Source organism: Erpetoichthys calabaricus, chromosome 12, assembly GCF_900747795.2.
Source record: "Erpetoichthys calabaricus chromosome 12, fErpCal1.3, whole genome shotgun sequence".
Classification (NCBI taxonomy): Eukaryota; Metazoa; Chordata; class Cladistia; order Polypteriformes; family Polypteridae; genus Erpetoichthys; species Erpetoichthys calabaricus.
The window spans coordinates 73,015,425-73,043,317 of record NC_041405.2 but is presented as its reverse complement, the minus strand read 5'-3'; the positions used below and the strand labels follow the sequence as shown (position 1 = coordinate 73,043,317).

The 27,893-nt window shown below is 38.9% G+C and overlaps 1 protein-coding gene across 1 annotated transcript; it reads right to left on the bottom strand.

The window, feature by feature from the left end:
• Window positions 1–803: 803 nt before the first annotated feature.
• commd5 (COMM domain containing 5) lies at window positions 804–27,893 on the bottom strand. The gene is made up of 7 exons (XM_028815698.2): window positions 27,532–27,893; window positions 23,956–24,116; window positions 21,431–21,459; window positions 17,621–17,671; window positions 16,810–16,905; window positions 16,178–16,253; window positions 804–1,050 (listed from the first exon to the last, which is right to left on the bottom strand). The coding sequence occupies exons 1-7, from the start codon at window positions 27,680–27,682 to the stop codon at window positions 949–951; spliced, it is 666 nt and encodes a 221-aa protein (XP_028671531.1). The 5' UTR covers window positions 27,683–27,893; the 3' UTR covers window positions 804–948.

Genomic DNA, 27,893 nt, shown 5'->3' with positions numbered 1-27,893 from the left:
ACAACTGTGTTTAGTCAGATATCCTCAAATTTCTTGATGTGTTGCGTTTTAGTCTTCATGAATGAATTTTTAGATTCATCTGCTCACTGTTCAACTAAAAAAAAAGCTTTTAAAATGTTATACAAAAAAAAAAAAACCCCACAGAATTCTACCCTGGACAGACTTCCCTCATAATTTTGTCCTCATGCTTGTGGCCCATTCTAAAAATGTGAACACATCTACAGCACATTTTATCTGATACTCCACTCCACCTGCTTAGACAGTTCAAATTCATCATGTACCAGTGCTGAATGATAGTGGAAATAAAGTACAAGCCACACACACTATGAAGAGTACAAACTTCCAAATATGGGGACCATTCGTAAAGCATGTGCTAAGATTACAGCTTGGTTTGAGTGAGGTATAAAAAAATGGTGATCTGCCTAGTTATACAGAATGACTAGAAAACAAAGCAGGGAAATGAATTTGCCAACCAACTAGATCATTAAAATCCATGTAAGATATGGGGCAACAAAGGCATTTAGCTAAGAGTCATTATAAACCAGGTTCTTGCATACACCATCATGAAGTCTACAAATACATCAACTCCACCATAACATTAAGCACATTTTTTTAATACAGACCATTTTTCAAATTAGTCAAGTAGTAACTATGGAGGTTGTATGCAGGTTATTCTTGTTTGCTCCCATATTCCACAGATGTTGGTAAAAGGGTTAAACTGGTAATGCTACATAAATTGACTAGAACAATTCACAATGTAGTACCATTAATGCTCTTTGTACATGACAACAGAAACAAATATCAATTTATTTCATTCTTTAATACTTAAAGCTGCTGAAAAATCATTCAACATTAGTGAAAACAAGGTTATGTACAGAATTTTGTCTTATTTACAGGAAAACTCCAAATCTTCATGTAAAATATATAAAATAATAATAAAAAAAAACATTAGTCTTGTATTTTCAGAACACTTCGTTTCTCTAAATCATTCATCTCTTTTAAAATAAGTGCTACGTTGTAACGGAGCTCCTGGAACTTTGAAACTGGCACCTACAACAGAATATAAGAAAAAAATACAATAAATCAGTAGGTATTATGTGTAAACTATAAACTTTTAATTTCATTATTGTAAAAGTTAATTAAGTACAGAATACACTGGATTAAGTTACATGCCAGCATACGTATGCTTTTAAACTAAACTAAAATATGATCCAAGTACAATGGAGGAATCTATATGTACCAGCACAATTCAACTCAAGTTAAAGGACTGTGGCTAAAAGTTAAACCTATGCCCTAAAATGAAGATAGAAATGTTACAATTAAATGACACATTTTTCTCTATTTTTTTGTAACTAAATGTCAATATTTAAACATGAAATATAGACAGAACATTTGAAAATTTAAGGCATTACCAACAGATATGGATGAATTGGATCATATTTACAGAAATATATACTGGTTAAATATCTTGACCTTGGAAAGATGGCCACTGGACCAAATGACATAATACTACATAATGTATGTTAAAAGTAATACACTACAATGTAACTATTACAGACATGTTATGATAAAAGTTCTTGGGTTGTTAAATTATTCAAAATATTATATAAACTGATCAGTAAGTTTGAATTAAACTGAGCACAAATGGGACCAACTCATTTTTCTGGAAGCTTACAAATTATTGTGAAATAGTTTACTGCCTGAAGAGAAGAAGAAAATGCGCAAAAAATGAAAATTCTTCAGTAAAGCGCTTATACAGTATTGGTATATTGAAGGACTTAATATAGTGAATATCACTGTAGCCCAGTGATTACAAGTTGACCTGTATATCTTGAAAAGTGAATTTGCAAGGGATTACAATATACATATGTTCAGCGTTCAATGAATAAGCTGTAGGATTGGCCACTGTGTTGTAAGCCATTAAATATATATGTTACATACTATAACGGTATAACAACTCTTTCTACTATACCTAGTATTTGATCACTCAGATGTGTTCCTAAGTTGTTTAGTGAAGCTAATATAAATGTGTATGCAGCACAACTGTTTAATGAAAAATGTCCACTTCTCAGCAACAAGCCAACAATCAATTTTTGATAGCTTTTATAATTCATGAAGCTACCACATAAATTCTTAAGTGAAATGTACGGTTATGTTATCACCCGACAATTGTGTTTGTTCCCCCCCCCCCCCCCCACCACACAATTTATTGAACCTCCCAGATCATCTTTGCAGTCCATATCGTTACTGGTCATCGACGTCACAGCCATTTTCAAGAGATTAACCTTCTTTGAACTGCTAGTACCACTTGAGGTCAACTGTAACATCTGTAGTGCTTCAGTTTCCAATTAAGCAAGAATCTGGTAAAATCTGATGGGGGGCGTGCTGCTTAAAAGTGGACATTCTTCACTTGTCTGATATACAATGTGCTTGACAACTGCAACTATTTTATACAGTGGCCATTTGTAATTACTCATTGCACTTATTTTATCTTTCATATATGCATATAAATACATCTGTTGATACGGTAAATAAAATTAAAAACAAACATATTAACCTCTTAAAAGGAATCTGAGTAATATGACACCCTGATTGATTAAATGCCAACCTTCAATACAAAGGCATGCACTTCTGTATGAGTTTATTCTTTAATATACATTTTGCTGGTTGGTATAATGTACAATTTCTGTTTTGATTTTAGTTCACTTGTGTTAATTTTTAAAGAAAAAAAACAAAAAGAATTCAAAAGTATGGACTTGTAAAATGTAAGATAAATACTGATGGCTGAAAAAAATTTCCCCACCTGATTTCTTAACCACAAAATTATCTATATCTATAAAGGAGAGTTGGGATCCGTGTGGCTGTGTTTGTGGAGGGACGGAGAGTTAAGGCGGGTGTTGGAGTCACGTGATCATCTCCCCTCCCATTCACCTCATTTCATTCACATCATTTCGCTCCGAGCTGAGCTCCGCAGCTGACGCGGTCATGCCGTTCTTTTTTTATAGTGTTTAGTCCTTTCTCCTTTACTGTTTAGTAGACGCGGTGCTTACTGAATAGTATTTTTTCCTTTAGTGTTTCTTAGTGTTTAGTAGACGCAGTGTGCCGGTGCTCCCGGCGGTGTTGCGGTTTAGTGTTACTTTCTACTTCGTTTTTGTACTTTAGTGTTTAATAATAAATAATAATAATTCATTACATTTATATAGCACTTTTCTCAGTACTCAAAGCGCTAAAATAGTGAGTGATACTTAGCTGATAGCAGTTTAGAAGCAGCACAGCACATCGGAGCCGGTAGGACACGCGGGTGTGGTAGCGTAGGTGAGTGGCGATAGCAAGCAGCAGAAAGCACAGCAGGAGGAAGAAGCAGGATTTGGATGTTCCAATATACAGCCGTAAACAGTAACGACTGGTAATTTCAGGCGTGATCGCCCCAGAGCCATAGGCCATAAACCAGGTTAGTATGAACATCAGATCAGTTCCCGGTCGTAGAGTACTGTAAGATGAAACGGGAGCAGATCAGCATAGTGAATATAATCACGGAGACAGATCATACTGAGGTGCTAGATCGCCAGGTACAAAGAAATGTTCGTAGGTCTCATCCCGTGATCCACAGACTCAGCTGTTCCCAGTAAAGTGGAGTCCATAAAATCTGTAAATATTAAGCCAAATCCATGCAATTCGAGTCAGCTGTATCCACGAACTATACGTACAATAAACGAAATAAAACAAGTGTAACAAAGTGCAGAATTAAGGCGAATTTTGCGAAAAGTGTTGTTAACAGGGAGGAGCGGCAACAACAAGCGTGCACCAGCGTCCCCATACCTGCTATAATAAAGCAGTTAAAGTAAAAGTCTACTAAACTTCCTTATTATATCTCATTTAATGTTCTTCCCGGCGGTGTTGCCGTTTTTTAGTGTTAGTGTCTACTTAGTGTTTGTGTTTAGTGTTATGGAAGGAGTGATCTTACCACTGTCAGATTTTGCAATGAATGAGTTGGTAAATCATGATTATTTATCAACAGATCACATGAGCAAATTCAACAAAATTTTAGCTGCGCATACGATTTTCCAACCTCTAAAGGTTTTGCTAATGTGGACTGCTGACATACCTATAATGCCCATTCCACAAAATGCAAAACATATTCAAATATTACCTTCTGCAGTTACTGAACGAGTGACTCACTGGGTGTGTACCTATTATGATGGTGCTGTAATTCATGTCTATGACAGTTTAAACGCTGATAAAAAAAAATTCAACCTCACCGAAGAGCAGCTTCGTTTCCTTCATGCTTTGTTTCCTTACAAACCTCTTATAGTTTATGAAGACGCACAGCAACAATTAAATCATACAGATTCTGGTGTATTCTCAATTGCATTTGCTGTGTGTATTTCTTTAAGTATTGACCCAAGTGATCAAGTTTTTACTATTTCTTCAATGCGAAATCACTTACAAATAATTTTTGTTACTCGACAATTGCTTCCATACCCTGTCGAAAGTAGCCGACGGGTGACACCAGTTACCAGTATTCAGTGCGTTCAAAGACCTGTACGAAGTACGGCCACTAACACAGTCACTCATAAAAGGGGAGATGACTCAGTGCAGGAAATGGGTATTGAAACTACCTTGGAAGACATGCAATCAACGAGGCGATTAAACGGATCTCAAGAGACGTCTTCTAGGTTGGAAAAAAAGCACTTGGCTGCCAAAACCATATATATATATATATATATATATATATATATATAAATAAAAATGTAAATGTTCGTTTGTTCAAAACCTTAAATCTCCGAAAGTTCTTCACCGATTGCTTTGAAATTTTGACACAACATTGCATTTGAATACGCGCGTGTTTTTATATACATATTATATAGATGTCACACCTGTGACAGGTAAAAACATGCTTTTTTTGGAAACACAGCTCCATCTGTTGGACGTAAAAGCAACACACGCCATACTAAATATTTTACGATTCTATTTCAATGTTTCGATCAAATGCATTTGTAAGTACATGAATAAAGGCAGCGACATGGCAGTTTTTGGCGTGCAACCAGAAAGAAGTGATTGGAATGCGGTCATACATATTGTTGAAATCGCACAGTATTATGCTGGAAGATACATAAACAGCAATGAAGCTGTATGGCGAATTCTTTCATTTCCCATACATAAACGAAGTCCAGATATTGTTCACTTAGCAGTACATCTAGAAAATGGACAACGCATTTATTTCACAGCTGCAAACGTGCAAAAAATAGCCCTGAATCCACCGGCTACAACGTTAACTGCTTTCTTTACGTTATGTCAAAATGACGCGTTTGCGAAAACACTGCTGTATTCAGAAGTGCCTACGTATTACACATGGAATGCGAGTAGAAAATCATTTGAACAACGCAAATGAGGAGAGCGAGTCAACGGACAACCTGGCATATTCAAAGAAACTACAATAGGCAGACTGTACACCGTGCATCCCAATCAAGATGAATGCTTCTTTGTTCACATGCTGTTGGTAAATGTGCCCGGTCCAACGTCTTTCCAGCAATTGAGAATTGCCAATGGCGTCACACATGCCACTTTCCGAAGTACATGTCAAGCTCTGAATTTATTGGAGAACGACCGACACTGGGATGTATACATTAATGACACGTGCAACACGTCACATCCAAATCAAATTCGTGCATTGTTTGCAATCATATTGACCGCCTGCTCTCCTTCATCTCCAACACAGTTATGGGAGAAATATAAAATCGCACATGACTGAAGATATTTCCGTCGAATACGCAAGTAAAATTCAAATATAAACATGGATTTCACAGCAGACATCTACAACTAAGCGTTGATAATGATTGAAGATTTGTGCTTAGAAATCGAGAACAAAGTACTCAATCATTTGGGAATACCATCACCGAATCGATCTGCTGCTGCTTCGTTCGATGTAGAATTGCGTCGTGAACAAAATTACAACACGGATGATCTTTTGTCGTATGTGCAATCAAATATTCCTAAGCGAACGCTTCAGCAAAAAGGCATTTACGATCAAATAATGCAAACTGTCAATAACGGGGTTGGAGAAATCTGGAAATTGGGAACGGAAAGGTGCCGGTTAATCTGATCTCAGGACGAATTTCATTGCCTCATAACTTCTGCAATTTAGTGACGTCAAAAGAAGAATTGGTTGAAAAAGTATTTCCCAATATTTAAACCAATTATAAGAATCACGATTGGCTGAGTGAATGAGCTATTCTTGCGGCCAAAAACAAAGACGTCTACGAACTTAACAATATTATTCAGTCTATCATTCTGCACAGACAATGGAACAACAAAAGATATTTTATACCCACAAGCATTGTGAAATTAAGCATATTAGAAACGTGCGCTCTCTCTTTTCTTTCTTTTCCATTTAACCAGACTGAGCCACACCAACGCGTGGCCGGGTACAGCTATATATATATATATATATATATATATATATATATATACACACTATATATATATATATATATATATATATATATATATATACAGTGGTGTGAAAAACTATTTGCCCCCTTCCTGATTTCTTATTCTTTTGCATGTTTGTCACACAAAATGTTTCTGATCATCAAACACATTTAACCATTAGTCAAATATAACACAAGTAAACACAAAATGCAGTTTGTAAATGGTGGTTTTTATTATTTAGGGAGAAAAAAAAATTCAAACCTACATGGCCCTGTGTGAAAAAGTAATTGCCCCCTGAACCTAATAACTGGTTGGGCCACCCTTAGCAGCAATAACTGCAACGAAGCGTTTGCGATAACTTGCAATGAGTCTTTTACAGCGCTCTGGAGGAATTTTGGCCCACTCATCTTTGCAAAATTGTTGTAATTCAGCTTTATTTGAGGGTTTTCTAGCATGAACCCGCGTTTTTAAGGTCATGCCATAGCATCTCAATTGGATTTAGGTCAGGACTTTGACTAGGCCACTCCAAAGTCTTCATTTTGTTTTTCTTCAGCCATTCAGAGGTGGATTTGCTGGTGTGTTTTGGGTCATTGTCCTGTTGCAGCACCCAAGATCGCTTCAGCTTGAGTTGACGAACAGATGGCCGGACATTCTCCTTCAGGATTTTTTGGTAGACAGTAGAATTCATGGGTCCATCTATCACAGCAAGCCTTCCAGGTCCTGAAGCAACAAAACAACCCCAGACCATCACACTACCACCACCATATTTTACTGTTGGTATGATGTTCTTTTTCTGAAATGCTGTGTTCCTTTTACGCCAGATGCAACGGGACATTTGCCTTCCAAAAAGTTCAACTTTTGTCTCATCAGTCCACAAGGTATTTTCCCAAAAGTCTTGGCAATCATTGAGATGTTTCTTAGCAAAATTGAGACGAGCCCTAATGTTCTTTTTGTTTAACAGTGGTTTGCGTCTTGGAAATCTGCCATGCAGGCCGTTTTTGCCCAGTCTCTTTCTTATGGTGGAGTCGTGAACACTGACCTTAATTGAGGCAAGTGAGGCCTGCAGTTCTTTAGACGTTGTCCTGGGGTCTTTTGTGACCTCTCGGATGAGTCGTCTCTGCGCTCTTGGGGTAATTTTGGTCAGCCGGCCACTCCTGGGAAGGTTCACCACTGTTCCATGTTTTTGCCATTTGTGGATAATGGCTCTCACTGTGGTTCGCTGGAGTCCCAAAGCTTTAGAAATGGCTTTATAACCTTTACCAGACTGATAGATCTCAATTACTTCTGTTCTCATTTGTTCCTGAATTTCTTTGGATCTTGGCATGATGTCTAGCTTTTGAGGTGCTTTTGGTCTACTTCACTGTGTCAGGCAGCTCCTATTTAAGTGATTTCTTGATTGAAACAGGTGTGGCAGTAATCAGGCCTGGGGGTGGCTACGGAAATTGAACTCAGGTGTGATACACCACAGTTAGGTTATTTTTTAACAAGGGGGCAATTACTTTTTCACACAGGGCCATGTAGGTTTGGATTTTTTTTCTCCCTAAATAATAAAAACCATCATTTAAAAACTGCATTTTGTGTTTACTTGTGTTATATTTGACTAATGGTTAAATGTGTTTGATGATCAGAAACATTTTGTGTGACAAACATGCAAAAGAATAAGAAATCAGGAAGGGGGGCAAATAGTTTTTCACACCACTGTATATATATATATGTGTGTGTGTGTGTGTGTACACACACAAACACACACACACATATATACATACATATATACATCTATACTAATAAAAGGCAAAACCCTCACTGACTCACTCATCACTAACTCTCCAACTTCCCGTGTAGGTAGAAGGCTGAAATTTGGCAGGCTCATTCCTTACAGCTGTCACACATGTGTGTTTAGAAGACAGCCAATGGGCTTAAATACAGGTAATTCCATGCCAGGCCAGGGGGTGGCGGAGTGTACTAATTTTCCCTCTCAATCTGTTGCAGACCATTCTAGGGAAATCCCGCCTGGCTCTGGGGCAGCCAATGACGTTCCTTCCGGTTCCGGGGCTGATGACGTCACTTCCTTAGCTGGCCTTTAAAAGCCGCCATACTGTCTGAAGAAGTCAGTTCTGCTTTGGACTCGGTTGAATAAACATGTCTACCATTTTTGACCTATTTTGCAGCCGTAATCGATTAAATGGGTGGCTGCCCCAAACCTTCTTGATGTCTCATGGTCGTTCTTGTGACAGTGGCGTAGTCGGCAGGATGGAGAAAGCCCTGAAGAGAACGGGACCAGAACTGAATCATGTCCAGATGGGAGAGTACCTGGGCCGAGCTTTCGGGTGGGGAGTGCGTCTCGGGTTTCGAAAAAAAAACGGTGCAGACTCCACTCCCTTTGGCTATCTCTGGGGCACCCAAATTGAATAGGGAGAGTGTCGAGGGGACACACAGACGTGGGCTGGTCTCTGTGGGGGAAAACAATGGGGACTTATGCTCTCTCGGAGGAGAGCGCTGTCCTTCCCACTGGGGCTAAGGTCCCACAGGAAAGTGGACTTTCCCTGGGCCAGCAGGTGAAGAGAATACAAACCTGGAGGTTTGACCCTGAACGGGCTACCAGAGAACAACTGGACGTTCTCGGGGAAGAGGTGGCAGGCTGGTTAAGGCCCGCTAATTGCTCCACCTACCAAATAGTAAAGAATGTGGCATGTTTGCTGTTTATAAATGGCCTGCCAGAGCATTTCACCCAGCCGGCCTGGGGAGAATTTTCAAATGTAAACGAGCTCATAGAGCTCATCGAAACAACCAGGGCTGTCTTGCAATCTGAGAGGGCTGAACGGTCCTTAAGTGGACGCCGTAGAGATTACGTCCCTCTTAAACTGCCCTCCCAACATAAACTGGAGTTTGCACCGGAGTCCCCGATCCCGCGGGCGCGATCCTCGCTCGGGGGCAAGGCGGAATGTGAATGGAGAGAGGGGGTGGGATTGTGTGCACTTTCAAACCCCCTGGCTTTGGCTCATAAGGGAGAGGTCATTGTAAACAGCCACAAGGTAGAGGCCCTATTTGACTCTGGCAGCAACCTTTCTATTGTCGACTGCCGTTATGTACTACCGCGACAATGGTTAAAAACAAGATCAGCATTACCTGTGTACACGGAGATGTCTGTGCCTATGAATCCGCCCGGTGTTTCATCTGCCACGGAGGAATACTCAAAGAACTTGTGGTTGCGGTACTTCCAAATCTTCCGTGTGCGGTGATTCTCGGGCGGGACTGGTCCGACAATAAAAGCGGTGCAGTACTGATCTCGCCTTATTCGAAATTGGGCCTAGTAACAGATGGGAATCCACTGTCTCAGGTTGTCTCCACACCGTGTCACCGTGTACACAGCTGGTGGAGAGAGATATGGGCGATCCTGAGGAGGATGGAGAGCTTCCTGGTACGTCACAGACTAACACGTCATCAGTCCGCTCCTCACCAGAGTGGGAGGTTTCTCCGCCTCTTGAGGTCAGCCCAGACCCTCTCTCAGATCTGAGCTTTCAATTCAGACAAACACCGGCATCATTTAAAAGGGAACAGTGGAATGACGATTCCCTTAAATTTGCTAAGAATGTAGTAGTCCTCGTCAACGGCCAACGCACTAGTCAGCCCATGCCACAAGGACCCCACTTTGTGTTAGAAAATGACTTATTATATCGGGTCAGTGAACACCAGGGGGGCGGGGGAGGGGCCTGTGAGGAAACTGTTGCTGATTCCACGAGCTTTCCGGCGGCAAGTTTGTGAGTTAGCATACGCCCATCTCCTAGGAGGCCACTTGGGCACCGAAAAAAACTCTAGAGTGCATTAAGCTCCGCTTCTATTGGCCGGGAATTAACGAGGAGGTTCGCCGCTTCTGTGTTTCGTGCCCGGAATGTCAGCTGCGGCAAATTCCTAGGAGGGACCGTGCTCCTCTTGTTCTCCTTCCCTTAATTGATGTTCCCTTCGAAAGAATAGGGGTCGATATAGTAGGACCCCTGGAACCCTCAGCTCGAGAACATAAATATATACTAGTCCTCGTAGATTATGCGACCCGATATCCAGAAGCTGTTCCGTTGCGCTCAGCTAATTCTAAAGCAATCGCACGGGTACTGATGGAGGTCTTTGCGCGAGTTGGGGTCCCTAAAGAAGTCCTTACGGACCAAGAGACGCCGTTTACCTCGGAAACGTTCAAGAAAATAGCCAAATTACTCAAAATAAAGCACTTGAGAACCGCGTGTATCATCCTCAAACCGACAATTTAGTAGAGAGATTTAATCAGACTCTCAAGCGGATGCTTCGCAAGGTAGTCAGCGGGGATGGGAGGAATTGGGATCAGCTCCTCCCCCTCATGCTCTTTGCCTATCGGGAAGTCCCTCAAGCCTCAACGGGGTTCTCCCCCTTTGAATTATTATATGGACGACAACCCCGGGGCATATTGGACATTTTAAAGGAAGGTTGGGAAGGAGAGGCCCTTCCCTCAACTAATATTTTGGAATATATTGCGCAGTTACGCGATAGATTTGAGAAAATTCGACCCATATTAAAAAGTCACATGCAAGAGGCGCAAGCAGCACAGGCCCACTATCATGACCGGGGCACGACCCTCCGGGAGTTCCAGCCGGGGGATCGAGTCATGGTATTGGTTCCCACCTCCCACTCTAAACTACTTGCCCACTGGCAAGGGCCGTACGAAGTTAAGGAGCGAAAGGGACTCGTTGACTATTTGGTGAAACAACCCAATCGTTGACCGAGCGAGCGGATATATCACGTAAACCTGCTGAAACCGTGGAAGGAAAGGGACCCTGATCCCACCTCCGGCCAGCCCCGCTCCTTCTTTGCTCAAATTTGAATAATCGACAGAGGCGAGAGCTAGAGACAGTTATTTCGTCCGTCCTGGAGGTGGTTGACGAAATCCCAGGAAGGACCTCTCTGGTTGCCCATGATATTGTGACTGAACCCGGGGTCATAGTCCGAGAACGCCCGTATCGTCTTCCCGAGACAAAGAATGCGGAAGTGGAACTGGAAATCAAGCGCATGCTGGATCTAGGAGTCATAGAGGAGAGTCATAGTCCCTGGTCCAGCCCAATTGTCTTGGTTCCTAAGCCTGACGGAAGTTGGAGGTTTTGCAATGACTTCCGTCGGCTTAACCAGGTCTCACAATTTGATGCTTATCCGATGCCTCGAGTGGACGACCTCCTTGAGAGGCTTGGACAGGCAGAATACCTGACCACACTTCACATGACCAAAGGGTACTGGCGGGTTCCTTTAACGGACTCCGCGAAGGGTAAAATCACGTTTAGCACCCCTAGTGGGCACTGGCAGTATCGTGTCCTTCCATTCGGGTTACATGGGGCTCCTGCAACTTTCCAGCGTCTGGTGGACAATGTGCTCCATCCCCATAACACGTATAGTGCTGCCTAGCACCTGGAAGGAACACCTACAGCACGTCGGAGCTGTATTGCGGACACTGGGGGAAGCCGGTCTTCGTATCAACCCAAAGAAGTGTTTCTTTGGATTGGAGGAAGACAAGTATTTGGGCTACCTAGTGGGTCGTGGTATGGTGAAGCCACAGTGCTCCAAAATAGAAGCCATTTTGACATGGCCCCGTCCGCAAACCAAGCGGCAAGTCCAGGCATTTCTCGGATTGGCGGGGTACTACCGCCGGTTTGTACCACGTTTTTCGGAGAGAGCCGTGCCCTTGACTAATTTAACAAAGAAGAGGGCTCCTAACATTGTGGTATGGACTGAGATGACAGAGGCAGCCTTCAGTGACTTGAAAAGGGCCCGGACGTTGGCACCCATTTTAAAGGCACCTGACTTTTCACAGCCTTTTATCCTCCAGATGGACACTTCGGACACAGGCCTCGGGGCAGTGTTGAGCCAAAGTGTCGATGGTGCTGAGCACCCCATCATGTTCCTAAGCCGCAAACTGTTGGATTGGGAGACCAGATAGGCGGCAGTGGAGAGGGAGGCTCTTGCGATTAAGTGGGCGATCACACAGTTGAGGTACTACCTCTTGGGTCGGGAGTTTACACTTATCACGGACCATGCCCCTTTGCAGTGGATGGCCCTGCACAAGGAGTCTAACCCACGAGTCACGAGGTGGTTCCTCGACCTGCAACATTATAAGTTTTCACTCATTCATCGGAAGGGTTCTCTACACGCCAATGCCGATGCTCTCTCCCGCATTCACAACCTCTCGGTACAGGACGCCCGACCCGACGGGTCTGGGCTAAGAGGGGGGCCCTGTCACACACGTGTGTTTAGGAGACAGCCAAAGGGCTTAAATACAGGTAATTCCATGCCAGGCCAGGGGGTGGCGGAGTGTACTAATTTTCCCTCTCAATCTGTTGCAGACCATTCTAGGGAAATCCCGCCCGGCTCTGGGGCAGCCAATGACGTTCCTTCCAGTTCCGGGGCTGATGACGTCACTTCCTTAGCTGGCCTTTAAAAGCCGCCATACTGTCTGAAGAGGTCAGTTCTGTTTTGGACTCGGTTGAATAAACACGTCTACCATTTTTGACCTATTTTGCAGCCGTAATCGATTAAATGAGTGGCTGCCCCAAACCTTCTTGATGTCTCATGGTCGTTCTTGTGACACAGCTTACTTACAAAAGTTAAGCAGGTTGCATTTCGAAATTCTACACGTAACGGTCATAACAGTTGACAACGTCCGCCATGTTTAACTTTCTTATTTATGGCCCCATCTTCACGAAATTTGGTAGGCGGCTTCCCTGTGCCAACCAAAACCGATGTACGTACTTATTTCGATGGTATGACACCACTGTTGGCCGCCATATTGAACTTTCCAACAGTCTTTGTTACTTAATGGGTCCATCTTCAAGAAATTTGGTACGCGGGTTCACAACGCTTACTGAATCCTACTTACGTACATATATACGTCCATAGCCTGCAGCTCGGTCCACACTCTGAATCCTCCAGGCACTCCTGAGCATAATCTAATTTTGAAGGTTGGGGCACCAATAATGTTACTGAGAAACTTACAGCCACCGAAACTTTGTAATGGCACGAGACTTCAGGTCAAATGCCTGCAAAAGAACCTAATTGAGGCAACTATTTTTAATGGCGGTGGTTCACAGCAGAGAGTTTTTATTCCTCGCATCCCCACTATACCCTCTGATCTCCCATTTCAATTCAAATGCCTCCAATTTCCAGTAAGGCTCTGCTTCGCATTGACAATTAATAATTAGGGACAGATCCTACAAAAGGTTGGCATTGATTTGAGGCAAGATTGCTTTTCACATGGCCAACTATACGTTGCATGCTCGAGAGTAAGCTCAGCGCACAGCTTGGTCATATTACAACCGGAGGGGCGAACTGACAACGTGGTATACAAAGAGATCCTTAACAAATAATTATTGGTACATTTTCCCTCAGTTTATTATTTAAAATTTTAAAGCAGTACTTTGCCGCTGCGAAGCGCGGGTATTTTGCTAATTTGTATATATTTCTTCCAGTAACGTTATTACATTTCTAACTAACTCCTACTGATCCATCTCCCTTGCATTCTAGTGTATGTATATTCCATGCTTATGATCATTTTATTTTTTGGTCCAGGAAAATCTTATGTAATATTTGAAAGGTGTTTGCTGTAAACTATTCAACTTCTTTTTAATGTAATATGCACATAGTAAATAAATTTGTTTTCACAGACTTACAGTCAGGACTGTTTCAGAGATAGAATATATAAGAAAAGTACTATGATCTGAATTAATGCTGGCACCTATTCCTTCCTTCACTTTGCCAAATTATACTTTGTTATTCATTTTACTGTTTCATAATAAGGTCAATCACCATCAACTGTTTTTGTTTTTCCTTAAAAGGTGATGGCCATAAGCGGCAGTCTTTCACAATGGGCCAATTCAAAGTTATTAATAATATTATTAATAAATTCACACATGCAATTCCAGGTTGAGGAGTCAGTTCCAGGACACCTGAACTAGGGATCAGCAGTGATAAACACTGTTCCACTCTCCTACCCCAGTTCTGATATAAAATTGAAGATGTACAATATACATTATGACTAAATAAAGTCACTTCTACTATGCGGAACAAGAATTTTGTCTGTCCAATATTAAAGTGTGCAAAAAATACTTAAAATTTGTTTAAGTATCTATATTTAAACATGACTTGAATATTACTTGAATAAGACATACAAACATGTTAATATTAACAGAAGTCTACACTAGATAAATATCTTGACATTGCACAGAGGACAACTGAGCCAAACCACAGAAAACTACATAATGTATGGACCAGAATCCACTGCTCCATATATTATTGAAGCTGCTTAATTATATTCTGGGGCACGGCGTATACTAGGAGTGTCAGCTGCAAGGTATAAAGCAACTCTGAATGGGACACCAACAATATAAAAGGGTTCATTCAATTAGAGTGCAGTTATTAAAGCAATAAATAAAGAAGGAAGATCCATTTCATGATTTAAGTGTTTTTAATCTCTGCCATCTTGCAGCTCCAGTTGACATGATTTAGAACCTGGCCACTCCAGTGTTTCTCCTGCATGTAATACTGGTTCAACAATCTTTAAAAAGACTAGGGGGCTATGCCCCCTGCTCGCTTCGCTCGCCAACCTGTGTTTGGTTTACCGGATATACAATTTATTTTTTGTATAGCCCAAAATCACACAAGAAGTGCCGCAATGGGCTTTAACAGGCCCTGCCTCCTGATAGCCCCACAGCCTTGACCCTCTAAGAAGACCAGAAAAAACTCCCCCCCCCCCCCCCCCCCCCCAAAAAAAAAAACCCCTTGTAGGGAAAAAATGGAAGAAACCTAGGGAAAGGCAGTTCAAAGAGAGACCCCTTTCCAGGTAGGTTGGGCGTGCAGTGGGTGTCAAAAAGAAGGGGGTCAATACAATACAGTGAACAGAATAAATCATCAATACAGTATAAAAATAAAAATTCTAGAAGTACGGAGTAGAATTTCACATTAGATCCATCCATCTATCCATCCATTAGGCAAGCAATCTACAATTTAAAGAGATTATTTTCTTGTGAATTGATACAAATGCATTATTTTCACTTTTACTTTAAAAACTTTTGTAAAAACAATACTTGTTTCTTTATTTCCTGCCCCGCACGGTTACATCTCTTTCTTCCTAGATGTATAATACTGCTCGTGTTGTGAAAGGTGTTGCGGCTGAATGTATGCTAAGGATATGCCTTTGGATCATTTGCTGTCTTTTTGCTGCTTGCTAGCTGCCTATTCTGCCTGTCTCATGTCGTTGTTTTAAGATCTCTGAGCACATGATGCTTGCCTGCCAAAAGCAATCCAACAACTGCTAGCTTAGAGGTCTGCTGACTTGTTTTAAATGATGGCTCACTGCCTGGTCTCGCGCGACATTGTAAAAGCAATACCTGTCTTTTATTTCTGGCCCCGGGCGTGGTTGAATTCTTTCTTGCAGGATGTATAACGGTGCTCGCATTCGGTTTGGTAGCTGCTGTCGCACTGCCCTTCGATCTTTTTAAAGCCTGTACAGCCGCTGTCCTTTTTGCTACGGCCCTGGGACAATCTCTTGGCACCAAGCCTCATGTTTACGGTCCCCGCGAGACGCACCGTGGCAAGTCTCCTTGGTCTCGCGGGTCTTTAAAATGTCTTTCGAGATTATCATGTATCGTAGCCTTGCATTTGCTTTCCATTTCAGGATTTTCTTTATATGTAGAGTGAAAGTAGTGTTCTCAGAGGAAAATTCTGTCTGCTGAACGTTTACCTCAAATCGATTAGCAGTTCCATCAGACAACTTCATCTGCATAAGTATTGAAGGCTGCAAAGCACGTGCTAGGGAGCTGTAATTAAAATAAACTGTCTTAGTAAAGGTTCCATTTTAAATTCATCCAGTGAATATTTTTCATGGATCCAAACAAAGGGGCTAAAAGTTCTCCTTGATTTTACTTTTTCCCAGATTGTTAAGCAATATTTTGGCAACAAGGTAATGTTTGTGGAACTCACTTTAAATACGGTCTAATAATCACCCCTATTCTTAATTCAAATTTTTGGCCATGCATGACATTACACATATACATGAATTCACTTTATGAAAGCAAGTTATATAAACTGACAACAGCCCTTGTGGCCAACTTTTAGAAATCTTACAGAAAGATTATTCATGCAAAAATCCATTAATATCTATATTAAAATCATTGCTGTACATTTCTACATAAAGAATACACAAGTATCTGTTGAGCTCAATTATTGAAATATAAATTAAGATGATGATGAGTATGTTTCATACATGCAAAATGGACAATACATGTACAGTACATACTTTAAAAATATTAAACATTTTTGGCACTTCTCATGAGAAAAAACAGATTTAAACACAGAAAGAATGTTGATGTTTACCTTGTTGAAATTGTCACATCAACTCTCCACTTAAAATCCACAATGCTTGGGAGCTGAGGCCTTTCCAGTGCAGCAGCAGCCTCAAGTTCAGCACGTCTGATAAAGATAATTTGTTCTTTAAATATACAGTTTTCATGTGAATTCTATTATTAAATACTTATTTAAAAATATAGTGCCAATACAAATGAATCCAGATACTGAAAGTGGCTTCCTGACTTCAAACTAGTCATCCTGCAATGCACCAAAAATAATACAACTGAATCTGCCATTACTTATTACCATTTAACCTTTTATTTTTTATTTCTATGGTCTTTATGGTGGTCAAGATCAGCAACAGATAGCAGCTCATTTCTGCTTGGAAAAGAATCCAACTCCCAAATAAAAAAACTGCAGCACAAACTGAAATTGAACAGATACATCACAAAGTTGTAAAATGTCATTTAAACCCTCCCTTGTCCATATTCTGTGCAAACATATTGCTACGGGCAGTTTCTGTTTAGAACTTGAATTGTGCTTCGAATTATATTTTCAATAAAAACACAATATAATCAAATATTTCATATCAAAATTATGTTTTCTCCATGAAAACAATTGGCTGGCATATCTGCTTGATGAAATGTGCTATATGATTATAGTGGAAGAGGATAACAACAGATAGACAACTAGAAAACACTTGGGATATTAAATATTTTAAGAATGACCAATGTTAGCAAGAAAATTCAGTTAACTGCTGGAATGGCATGTATTTTGCTTATCAGGAAGCAAAACTGGCAAATCAAACTCTCATTAAAACCACTTAAAAACTACAAACCTGCTTCCAAACACTACACTGGCAAAATCCAAAATAAATTCTTCTGGTATCCTGAAAAAAAAAAAAAAACATTTCAGTCAAATACAGTACTATGTATAATAAGACTTACCACAGCAAATGACTCTTTAAAGTCCACTATGAGTAAAAACTGCAGCCACCTTACACAGCCAAAATTTGAAGCTTCATGAAAAGATTTTAGGTGGAGACTTCCGTGTATATCATTTGTTACATAATAAAAGCCTGAGATTAAAAAAAACTAGCTCATACACATTAAAACAAACTTCCAACAATAGTTTTACAGGTGGTTAGGTTTCTTAACATCTATGAACATTTCTGATAAGAGACACATTTAATAAAAGCATGCTATATATTGTTAGAAACGAATAATACAGAAATTCTCATCTTCGATGCAATACTATGAAAATGCTGATATTCAACACCATAGATTTGGGGCGCACACAAAATTATAGTTTTATAAGCAGCATCTGTTTTACAGAATCTTTGTTTTTCTTTTATTTTCAATGTATTTAGGTATTTAAAGAGCTTTTATTAAAAGCCAAATTCCCCCCAGGGGCAAATAAAGTTCTATCTATTGATGCACTTCTTTAAAGGCCTCCGAGATTGTCACATAGACAATAACATGGCAAAAATGACATCTGTAATAGTTTTAAAATTCTACATTAATAAAAATAAAATTTTTCTTGAGGTAGTGTACTTGTTTAAATCACCCGAGACTGTTACACATTTACAAGTACAAGTGGTACAAGTAAAATAGTGCAATCTTCTGTAAACATTACTGAGCCTAACACTACTGTAGCCTTCTTCCATGGCAGCCCCCTCCAAATTTAATTCTTTGCAGGCATACCACGAGCAAAAAGTGAAAATCTGAGTAATAACAAGAAAGAATATGAAAACACACATAGTTCAAATGGCTACATTGCATTCAGAATAATGAAGCTATGTTTGAATGCAGACTCACTATTAGTGTATTTGAATCTTAATTTTTGTTTATTTTGACAGCCCTACTGCAAATAAAAATGTTTTTTCTACACTGAAACTAATTTTGAGCAGCAGCACAATGACACAGAGCTCTTGTGGGGCTCTGGTTCTCAACTCAGTGTCAACAAAACAAGCAAGCAGGGAAGTGCATCTGATATGGACTCTAACTACAGAGACGTATTGGTAATGTTTTGACATTTCAGAATAAATATGCATCAATAAACTGGTTCTTTTGACAATATTGGAAACCACGTTTTTAAAAAAAATAAATTCAAAGAAAAAAATACATACACTTAGCTTTAAACCAGTATGAACAAAGCTTCTCTGTATTTGTTTGCCACTTGCCAGTGTTCAGGTAATACTTACAGTGTGAGCAAAGTTTTAGCTTGAAATAACATTAAGCTAACACTGATTTGCATTCCTGAAGTTAAACATGACTCATGCTTAAAAATGAAGTTTTAACGACTGACTGATAAGAACATTGTGCAGTATGCATTTACTAAATGCTTATATATTTTTAAGTCTATATTTACAAACTACTGTCAAAATTTCTGTTTACTGTGTTTCTGAACAAGTAGCTAGTGTCTGTCTTCATGCAAATCACTTGTCAGATGACTATTATCCAAATGGACCAGCTGCCAATGCTAAACCAGGTAACTGCAGGTTCTCTTTCTAGCCATATTCTTAATTAGTTGCCAATTATTGCTACTAATGGAATATACTTTTTTTTTTCTAATTGCTTCTCACTTATTTGTTCATACTCAGAACCCTTAACTGTGTCTGAATATTTTTTCAATAATTTAATTGTTAGTTTTTTTTAAACTGCCAATTAAATAGGAGATGCAAATAAGAAAATCACTAGCTGACCTAACTAGGTTAGTTTTGCATCAAACAGTTTCAATAAAAATTTTGGAAAACATTATTAAAACATTTACTCAAAAAAAAAAAAAAAAAAATATACATGTTCTTAGAAACCAATTTAGTTAACACACAAGAGATGTGCCTCTCTCCAAGTGCAATGGGGCTATGGGCAACAGCAACAACTTATGTAGGATTTAAGTTATAGCCTTCATCTGGAGACACTACAGAACACACCATGCAACAATCTAGTGAAAGACCTGTATTGAGTGTTGAATTTATGAAGGAAATCTTTAAATGAACACTGCCACTTTTTTTTTTTTTTTTTTTTTTTAATATCAACAATCAAGATCACAGTCTTTACCACAAAAATACAAATTATACATATTTCCAGAGTGGATTACCAAAATTTTGAATTAAGCAATAAACTAAAAACAACATTAAAGTTATTCTGAATATGCTATTTAAATGGCCACAGCACCAGGACAGACAGACAGACTGAAAAAGTTGTTACAAGTGAAGAATTTCCAACATAATACTACACAACAATGTGATCTCTATTTAACCTAATGAAATCACTTTCTTGATGAAAAGAAAAAAATGAAAGGTTGCCCATATTTTGCAAATTCTGAAAACACAATTGTATCAATTCAAAAACATTTATTGTCAATGAGAAATGGTACAAAATAAGTAAACTTTCTATGCATTTTTCTACATTTTTTTTGTAATTTGAACTCATATTTGCAGCCATTGTTCTTCTTTCTGGTGGCCTTCACATCACTTTACATTACAAACTAAGCAGTTTTCTTTGCAAAATTTTCTTTTATTGCAGCCCTCACTGCGTCCTTCATACCTTACTTCTCTTTTTTTTTTTTTTGAAGGAAAATAAAGTTTACCTGTCAAAGCACACCAGTCAATTTCTTCCCTCTACGTTAACTACAGCCAGTGCAGGCCCCAACAATTTTGTGACCCTAGGCAAAATTTTGTCTTTGGGGCTCTGACTAGTGCAATGCAAAAATGTATTGTGATATTTATATGATTCATCAAGATAGTCTGCCTTTCTTAATACTGTACTAGCACCATTTTCATACTGTATAAATGTCCTTTACAATCATGAAAAGGAATAGTTAGCTTCTCATGTCTGCCCAGGGCAAGAGAAGAAAAACTTTTTCTTTTTGTCTATATTACTGGAAATAATCCCATAAAGTATCTTTAATCCTAGGTACTTCCTTCAGTGTGACAGTTCTTATAATTAGTGTTGTTTGATCCTCATTGCTAACATCAGGCATGCAATTCAAAATAATGGAGTAATATTTGGACAAATTGATGTCACTCACTATATGCTCAATTATCTTCTTGCTTATGGCCCTATGCAATTGCCTAGCTCGCATAAGCCATGGGTCAGGTATGACTACAGGTTTCCAGAGTGATCTGCTTATACAGAAGTCACTTTGTTGGAGTTCTCCTATTGCCCTCTAACCGCACATTTCAGACAGCTTCCTCATTCATCTACCCTCACTGTCGCCTGCCCACCATTGTAGGGTAAGAAGGTATATTCTTCTCCCAGCCTCTAGACAAGGCACGCTCTTCTCCCAATGTAATCATCCTGTCTAATGGGATATATAACAGGGAGCACGCCTTGTGCAGTGCATGCTGAAGCACGTGCTGATGCTGTCAGTTGGGAACAGGCTTTGTTTTTGATCCATATTTTCTCACACTGGTTCCATTTTGCCGTTTCTGATTTAGGCGCTGAAATAAATTGAATGTGCAGGTACTTTTAAATGCTATCATCTTTTTGCAAATCTTGAATTTCACATTAGTTTGTTCAACATCAGATCTTTCATATCCAAAACAATTCCAGATAACCAACTTTGAAATTAGCTCACCCAGCCCAAATTTTTTTCCTATTTATATATTTTGTAATATATATTATAATGCATGCAAATCATTTACCTCAGATCCCTCAAGTCCTCCTTAAATACCTTGAAAATATAAAAGGAAACATTTTCAACAATCAGAATGAAACCTAAGGAAACATATTCAAAGCTAAGCATTTAACATTTCAAATTTCACTTTATTACAAAGCCAGGGGTGTAAGAAATCCTTCATAAAATTTAAATCTCATGTAACACATAATATGGAGAACTTATAGCCAATTTTCCAGCCTATTAAGTACAGTGATCCATATTATCTAAATCTTGCTGTATCTTATTTCCTGCAAGAAAGAGAATGTTCCCTTCAGAATCACTTGGGCCCATATTAAGATGCTTATATGAGGGGTTTAAATAGAAACCCTCAAATAATTCCTAATATCATGACAATGTGTCACACTGAGTGGAATTTATGAATTGTACTAATATCACTGTAATATTGTTTAACTGTTCCCATGTACACCTTGACAGGCCAAATGGCCACTTTCAAAATTAGAAAATTCAACGCAGGCGGTAAATGATAGGGAATATTTAAAAACATTACAAAGGACAGTTATTTCACAGAACCATTTTGGCCTATGGTTCATTTCCACTACACAAATAAATGGAATGAATATTAATTATTTTTATATTAGAATAAAAATTTAGCACTATGGAGACTTCATTCATTTGGCAGAATTTATATACTGTACAATTAAAAAAATGAGAGAAAAACATGATAACTTCAGAGACAGGGACTGGGCTGTAAAAGATGGCCAGGCTACCAAAGCCGTGGGACAGCAATGCTACACCCTGGTACAAAATTCTGATTCTCATAATTCTAAATGACATAGGCAACTAATGCATCATACACTTAAGGAAACCAGAGAAAATTTATGTGGAGTGTAGAAACAAGGAAGTACTTATTCACAAAAATGGTTGTTGGATCAGGAAGCAATAAACCCAGTCATGCAGGTAAAAAAAAGACCAACTTAAAGACAAAATGGTAATATACTTTGTTTTTGGATAAGCAAACTGGCTCAACAGACTGAATGATACATCTTTCATGGAAACAAACAATGTTACTCTCTGCCACTCAGAAACAGCATGCATGTGTATGATAAATAATTAACATCTGTTAAATATTGTCCTTTAATAACCTTGGCTATAAAGTAAGCTGAACTGCTTTATTCAAAGAAGTCAAATTAATTGGGTGGTCTGGGGCATCATGATTTCATAATACTGATGCATGTCTTGATCTCTAAGGGACATTCACACAATATCCGATACTTGTGTAACACTATTACCTGGAGGACGCTAAATTACTAACAGGAGTCAGTTTTAACAGAGCCACCCAGTGTGAATGACGAATTTAAACAGAACAATCATCACTCTGTGAGACGGAACAATTTACCAAGATGAAATAGAGAAAATACTTTCACTGAAGATGACCCATACAGCTTGACTGTTACAGTAATCCCTCCTCCATCGCGGGGGTTGCGTTCCAGAGCCACCCGCGAAATAAGAAAATCCGCGAAGTAGAAACCATATGTTTATATGGTTATTTTTATATTGTCATGCTTGGTTCACAGATTTGCGCAGAAACACAGGAGGTTGTAGAGAGACAGGAACGTTATTCAAACACTGCAAACAAACATTTGTCTCTTTTTCAAAAGTTTAAACTGTGCTCCATGACAAGACAGAGATGACAGTTCTATCTCACAATTAAAAGAATGCAAACATATCTTCCTCTTCAAAGGAGTGCGTGTCAGGAGCACAGAATGTCACATAGATAGAGAAAACAATCTCTAGCAAACAAATCAATAGGGCTGTTTGGCTTTTAAGTATGCGAAGCACCGCGGCACAAAGCTGTTGAAGGCAGCAGCTCACACCCCCTCCGTCAGGAGCAGGGAGAGAGAGAAAAACAAACATGCAAAAATCAATACGTGCCCTTCGAGCTTTTAAGTATGCGAAGCACCGTGCAGCATGTCGCTTCACTAAGCAGCTGCACAGAAGGTAGCAACGTGAAGATAATCTTTCAGCATTTTTAGACGAGCGTCCGTATCGTCTAGGTGTGCGAACAGCCCCCCTGCTCACACCCCCTACGTCAGGATCAGAGAAAGCGCAAGAGAGAAAGAGAAAAGTAAGCTGGGTAGCTTCTCGGCCATCTGCCAATAGCGTCCCTTGTATGAAATCAACTGGGCAAACCAACTGAGGAAGCATGTACCAGAAATTAAAAGACCCATTGTCCTCAGAAATCCGCGAACCAGCAAAAAATCCGCGATATATATTTAAATATGCTTACATATAAAATCCGCGATAGAGTGAAGCCGCGAAAGGCGAAGCACGATATAGCGAGGGATCACTGTATATGCAATGCTAAGTTGGATATATAAATATGGCACTAAGTTCACAAAGAGCATTTGTATTTAATGTGGTGTACGTGAAAGGAAAATTACAAAGTCTACAATTCCTGACAGACAAGTTGGGCAAAATTTAACATCAATTTTGATATTGTGTAGTTCTGTGAATGAGAAGACAGTTGCTGTAAAAATATTTAAACCATACCTCTTGTTTAAGAGATGACAGTGGAAGCCTTAATGCCTCCCTCAATAAAGTGTACATTCCTGCAATAATATAGGTCATCCTTTCTTCAGGCACCACTCCACTTTCTGCAATTTTTCTAACAGATTCTCGGCTGTCCTCTCCTTCCAGAGCTTTTACTACAGCTGAAATGAAAAAGTTTAATTTAAAATATAGTCTGTATTTTCCTCAAAGTTTTTTTAGATTAATTTTGTGGTAATAAACAAGGGACACTGGTTAGTCTAATCAGAAATATGAAAAAGGGTTACTGCCATTTGTTTGACAAGACATACAGTATGTTTTACAATACTATAGTGGAGCTGTCTGAATATCCAACTCAAACCTTTTAAACTATACTTGTCTTTGTTCCCTTACTACTTTGTACATATACTTATAAAACTGTTTTACAAATCTGCCTATCTGTCTGAAGCAGAAAGAATCTAGAGTGTACCCTGTAAACTGAATCTACAAGTTCATCTTAGATAAAACAATCTTCCACAGATTGTACGCACACGTACTCATTCCTAGTTAATTAAGAGACATGCAAATTAAATCTACCTGACCATATATCTTTGGATAACAGAAGAAAACTAAATTCCTTAACATAAGGGTATTTAGAGAATTTAGGGCTTGTGTTCCAATCAATCCCTGCACTTTATTTAATTAAATGGCATTTCCCAGTTTCTCCAATTATTAAAACTGGGTTCTTTCAACTTTAACGGGAATTAACATGTATGAATAAATTTCCTGTGTCTTCAGGGCAACATTTTCTTTTTTTGGAATAATCTCATAAATGGAAAAAAAACCCTCATGTGTCACAGTGCCTCTATATTATTCATTACCATTTTCATTGTTTTCCCCCTCAGCTTTTTATTGGTCTCTACTTGTATTTAATTAAGAAGGCAACTTTTTCTGGAAAAAAAAGATGGGGAAAAAGTAAAATGAAAAAAAAAAAAAACTTTTGTAATATAATTCATAACAAAAGGTTATAATTACATATACCAATTTGACTATCAAATGACCGCATGAAGGACCATTTAATTAAACAAGCTGCTTAACCAGAGTCAGTAAAAAGCAAAAATATAATGAATGCCAATAAAAAGCAACAATTTCCATTGCATTTCCATTTTAAATTATTATACAAACAGCTGTTTATGTAATAGAAAGTTTAAAAAAAAATTTCCAAGGAAAATCAGAAAAACATTGCCATACTTGTTTAATTCCTAAAACAAATAAGCTCCCCCAGATTGATGTAATAAAGATAGAAATTGAGAATTAAATGTGCGACACACCAAATAAAAGTTCTTGAGAAAAAACATATGAGAACATTTTTTACTACATGATGCTACATGTTACTGAATGTAATCTTGTGCTTTAATGCCTACATTTATAAATGTTAATACATTTAATATAAACTGTAGGACAAAACTTTACATGCCTTTCAGGAGGCTGTTCACATTGTATTTCATTTCATAATTACACCAACATTATCAGCATCTGCAAAACTGGACTGTCATTTTGTGCTTGGTGTTTTGTTGGATTATTTTTGTATCTGTAATATTATTCATTGTCATTGTTTACTACCATAAATAAACACACTAATTTATCAGAACTTAAATTTTGAAAAAAAAAATTACAGTCCATTAAGGAACTGCTGAACTACGTACCTCATTTGTGGGATGCCACACATCTTTGTCTTGGCAGCCAATACCACATATGTGATTTGCTTGTTCAATTATCTTTCTGTCTCCTATTTCTTGCAACTTTTTGCATCTTAGCGCAATAAACTTAGAATATACAGGAATCATGTGCCCAATTTTGAGTCACAGGCTCATTCCACCAGAGTGCAATAAGAAGTGCCTCTGGGGATCTTTTCTGCCTGCTGCCACTAGGCAGTTCAACAATTCCTCCCAACATCCTGTCATTTACTCGAGCCAGAGGTTATAGGAACATAGAACATATTCTATTGTCTTATACATTCTATATTTTTGCTGTGGTATGCATTTGAATTTACCTTTGAGGATTAATAAATTATATCTAATCTAATTTAGATACATTTCTACAAACTTTTTTTTCCCCAGTTACATAAGATGCAACACAGGAAGTTCCCAATCCAATAGGATATACAATTAAACAAACAAACTGAAAAAATATAATGCTGCCAACCAAACACCTATCCCTTGGAATGTGGGAGGAAATCTGTAGTACCTTAGGTGCAACCTAGACAGACACTGGGAATACATGTAAACTTCATGCAGGCAGTGCCCCGACTGAGATAATCACCAATGACTCTGGAACAACTGTCCTAACTACCAAGCCACAGTGCCACATATTATATACACATCCACACATATATAAACATACATAACAGGGTAAGGCAGTAAAGGCTAGTTGCTTAAACTTTCCAGGGATTTTCAATCACAGACTTCATTTACATAATCTTAGAGAGTCAGAGGCAGTTGCAGCATGATCCGAGATCACAATTTGTGAAATATGACATCCCCAGTGACAGGTATTATTTTGTCTTCAGTCGTAGGGGCAGGTTTGTAAGTTGAAAAGGCACTGTCAAAATGCAGCAGGTGTGTTAAGATTTACAAATGGGAAACTTTGCTGCAAACTGTGCATGGAGTCATATACTCTGTCATCCCATGCAGTTTATAGTTGTGTAATCTTACATCTTTACAGTGACAAGAACAACCAACTGCAGTTGTTAAATTTGACATCATACTATGGTTTATTAACTCTTTTTGACCTTGTGTTACAACATTGTGATTTTTTTAGCTTTCTGTTTTGTTTTCATGCAACAGGTTAACTGTAAATGTAAAAAACAATGCCATAACAGGAAAACAAGGAGAAGAATAAAAAAACCTTGCAAAAGTATTCAGGAAAAACCTGGTTCTGATTTATTTACACTTAAGGATCCTGTCACTTGGTTTCTGCTTCCTCTGTGGAGCGGTATGGATGTCACCAGTGTCCTGTTGCAGTCCTAACTGTTGCTCTATATATATTTAGATACCGAGTATTATGTTCTTAAAAATTTATTAACAGGTGCACTGGGTATCAGACAGAAAGCAAACATTGCGGTTTGTGCTGCTGACGATGTTCAGCACTATTTACAAACTTCGATCAGTAACGAAACCGTACAAAGATCGATATCAAATTGGATGAAAGAAAGTGGGTCTGCGTGCTTCTTACGGTAAAAGGTATAAAACGATAAAGAAAACACACACACAATAGTAACTATCTCTCCAACGCAAAAATCTATGCCTTGCATTTTGAACATAATCAACTTAAAATGGCGTGCTTTCCTTTAAGTTATAAAGTTAAAACCTGACTATCAACCTTGTTCTGGTTAAGCAGGAATAACAGCCTACGATATTAACACTGGTTACCGTGAAAACGTGCAGCAAGCATCTATGATTGTTGGTCCCTAAATAAGCATAAAATTATTAAGAGACAAACGGGAATATTAAAGCATAAAAACAACGACGTCTTTTCCTGCTTTAGTGTTCACTGCGATAAAGACACACGAGTAACACACGAAACAGGAGGACTGCGTACCCCTCAAAAGCTTTCTGAACGCTTCTTTATCCAGCTCTTGAAGGTGTTTGGGCAAGGCATCCACCTCTGTGGGGATCCTGGCGCCGAGGAAATTGCTTCTGTCGTGAACCACAGAGGGAGGTACAGCCGCCGTTTTGCCAACTCCGGCCATCTCGCCAATAATGAACGGTTATATAAAATCCTTCTTTTTCCTTTTTCGCGAAACAATCTTCTGACGATTAAGTACACAACGTCACCTGTTACTGTCTGGAAAATCCATTCAAGCTGGAGAAAAATCTCTTAAGGTTAACAAAACATAGTCTCCAAAACCAGTGACTAAAAGTATCACGTGGGTTGACCCAGTGTGTCATGTGAAAGGTCTG

What these genes read in the sequence shown, in the direction of transcription:
- commd5 (XM_028815698.2), bottom strand. Translation starts at nt 27,682, where the DNA reads ATGGCCGGAGTTGGCAAAACGGCGGCTGTACCTCCCTCTGTGGTTCAC. An exon ending in GTTCAGAAAGCTTTTGAGGG is followed by an intron (nt 24,117 to 27,531) that starts GTACGCAGTCCT and finishes TTTTCATTTCAG; the next exon opens with CTGTAGTAAAAGCTCTGGAA. An exon ending in GAACTGCTAATCGATTTGAG is followed by an intron (nt 1,051 to 16,177) that starts GTAAACGTTCAG and finishes ATTCTGTTGTAG; the next exon opens with GTGCCAGTTTCAAAGTTCCA.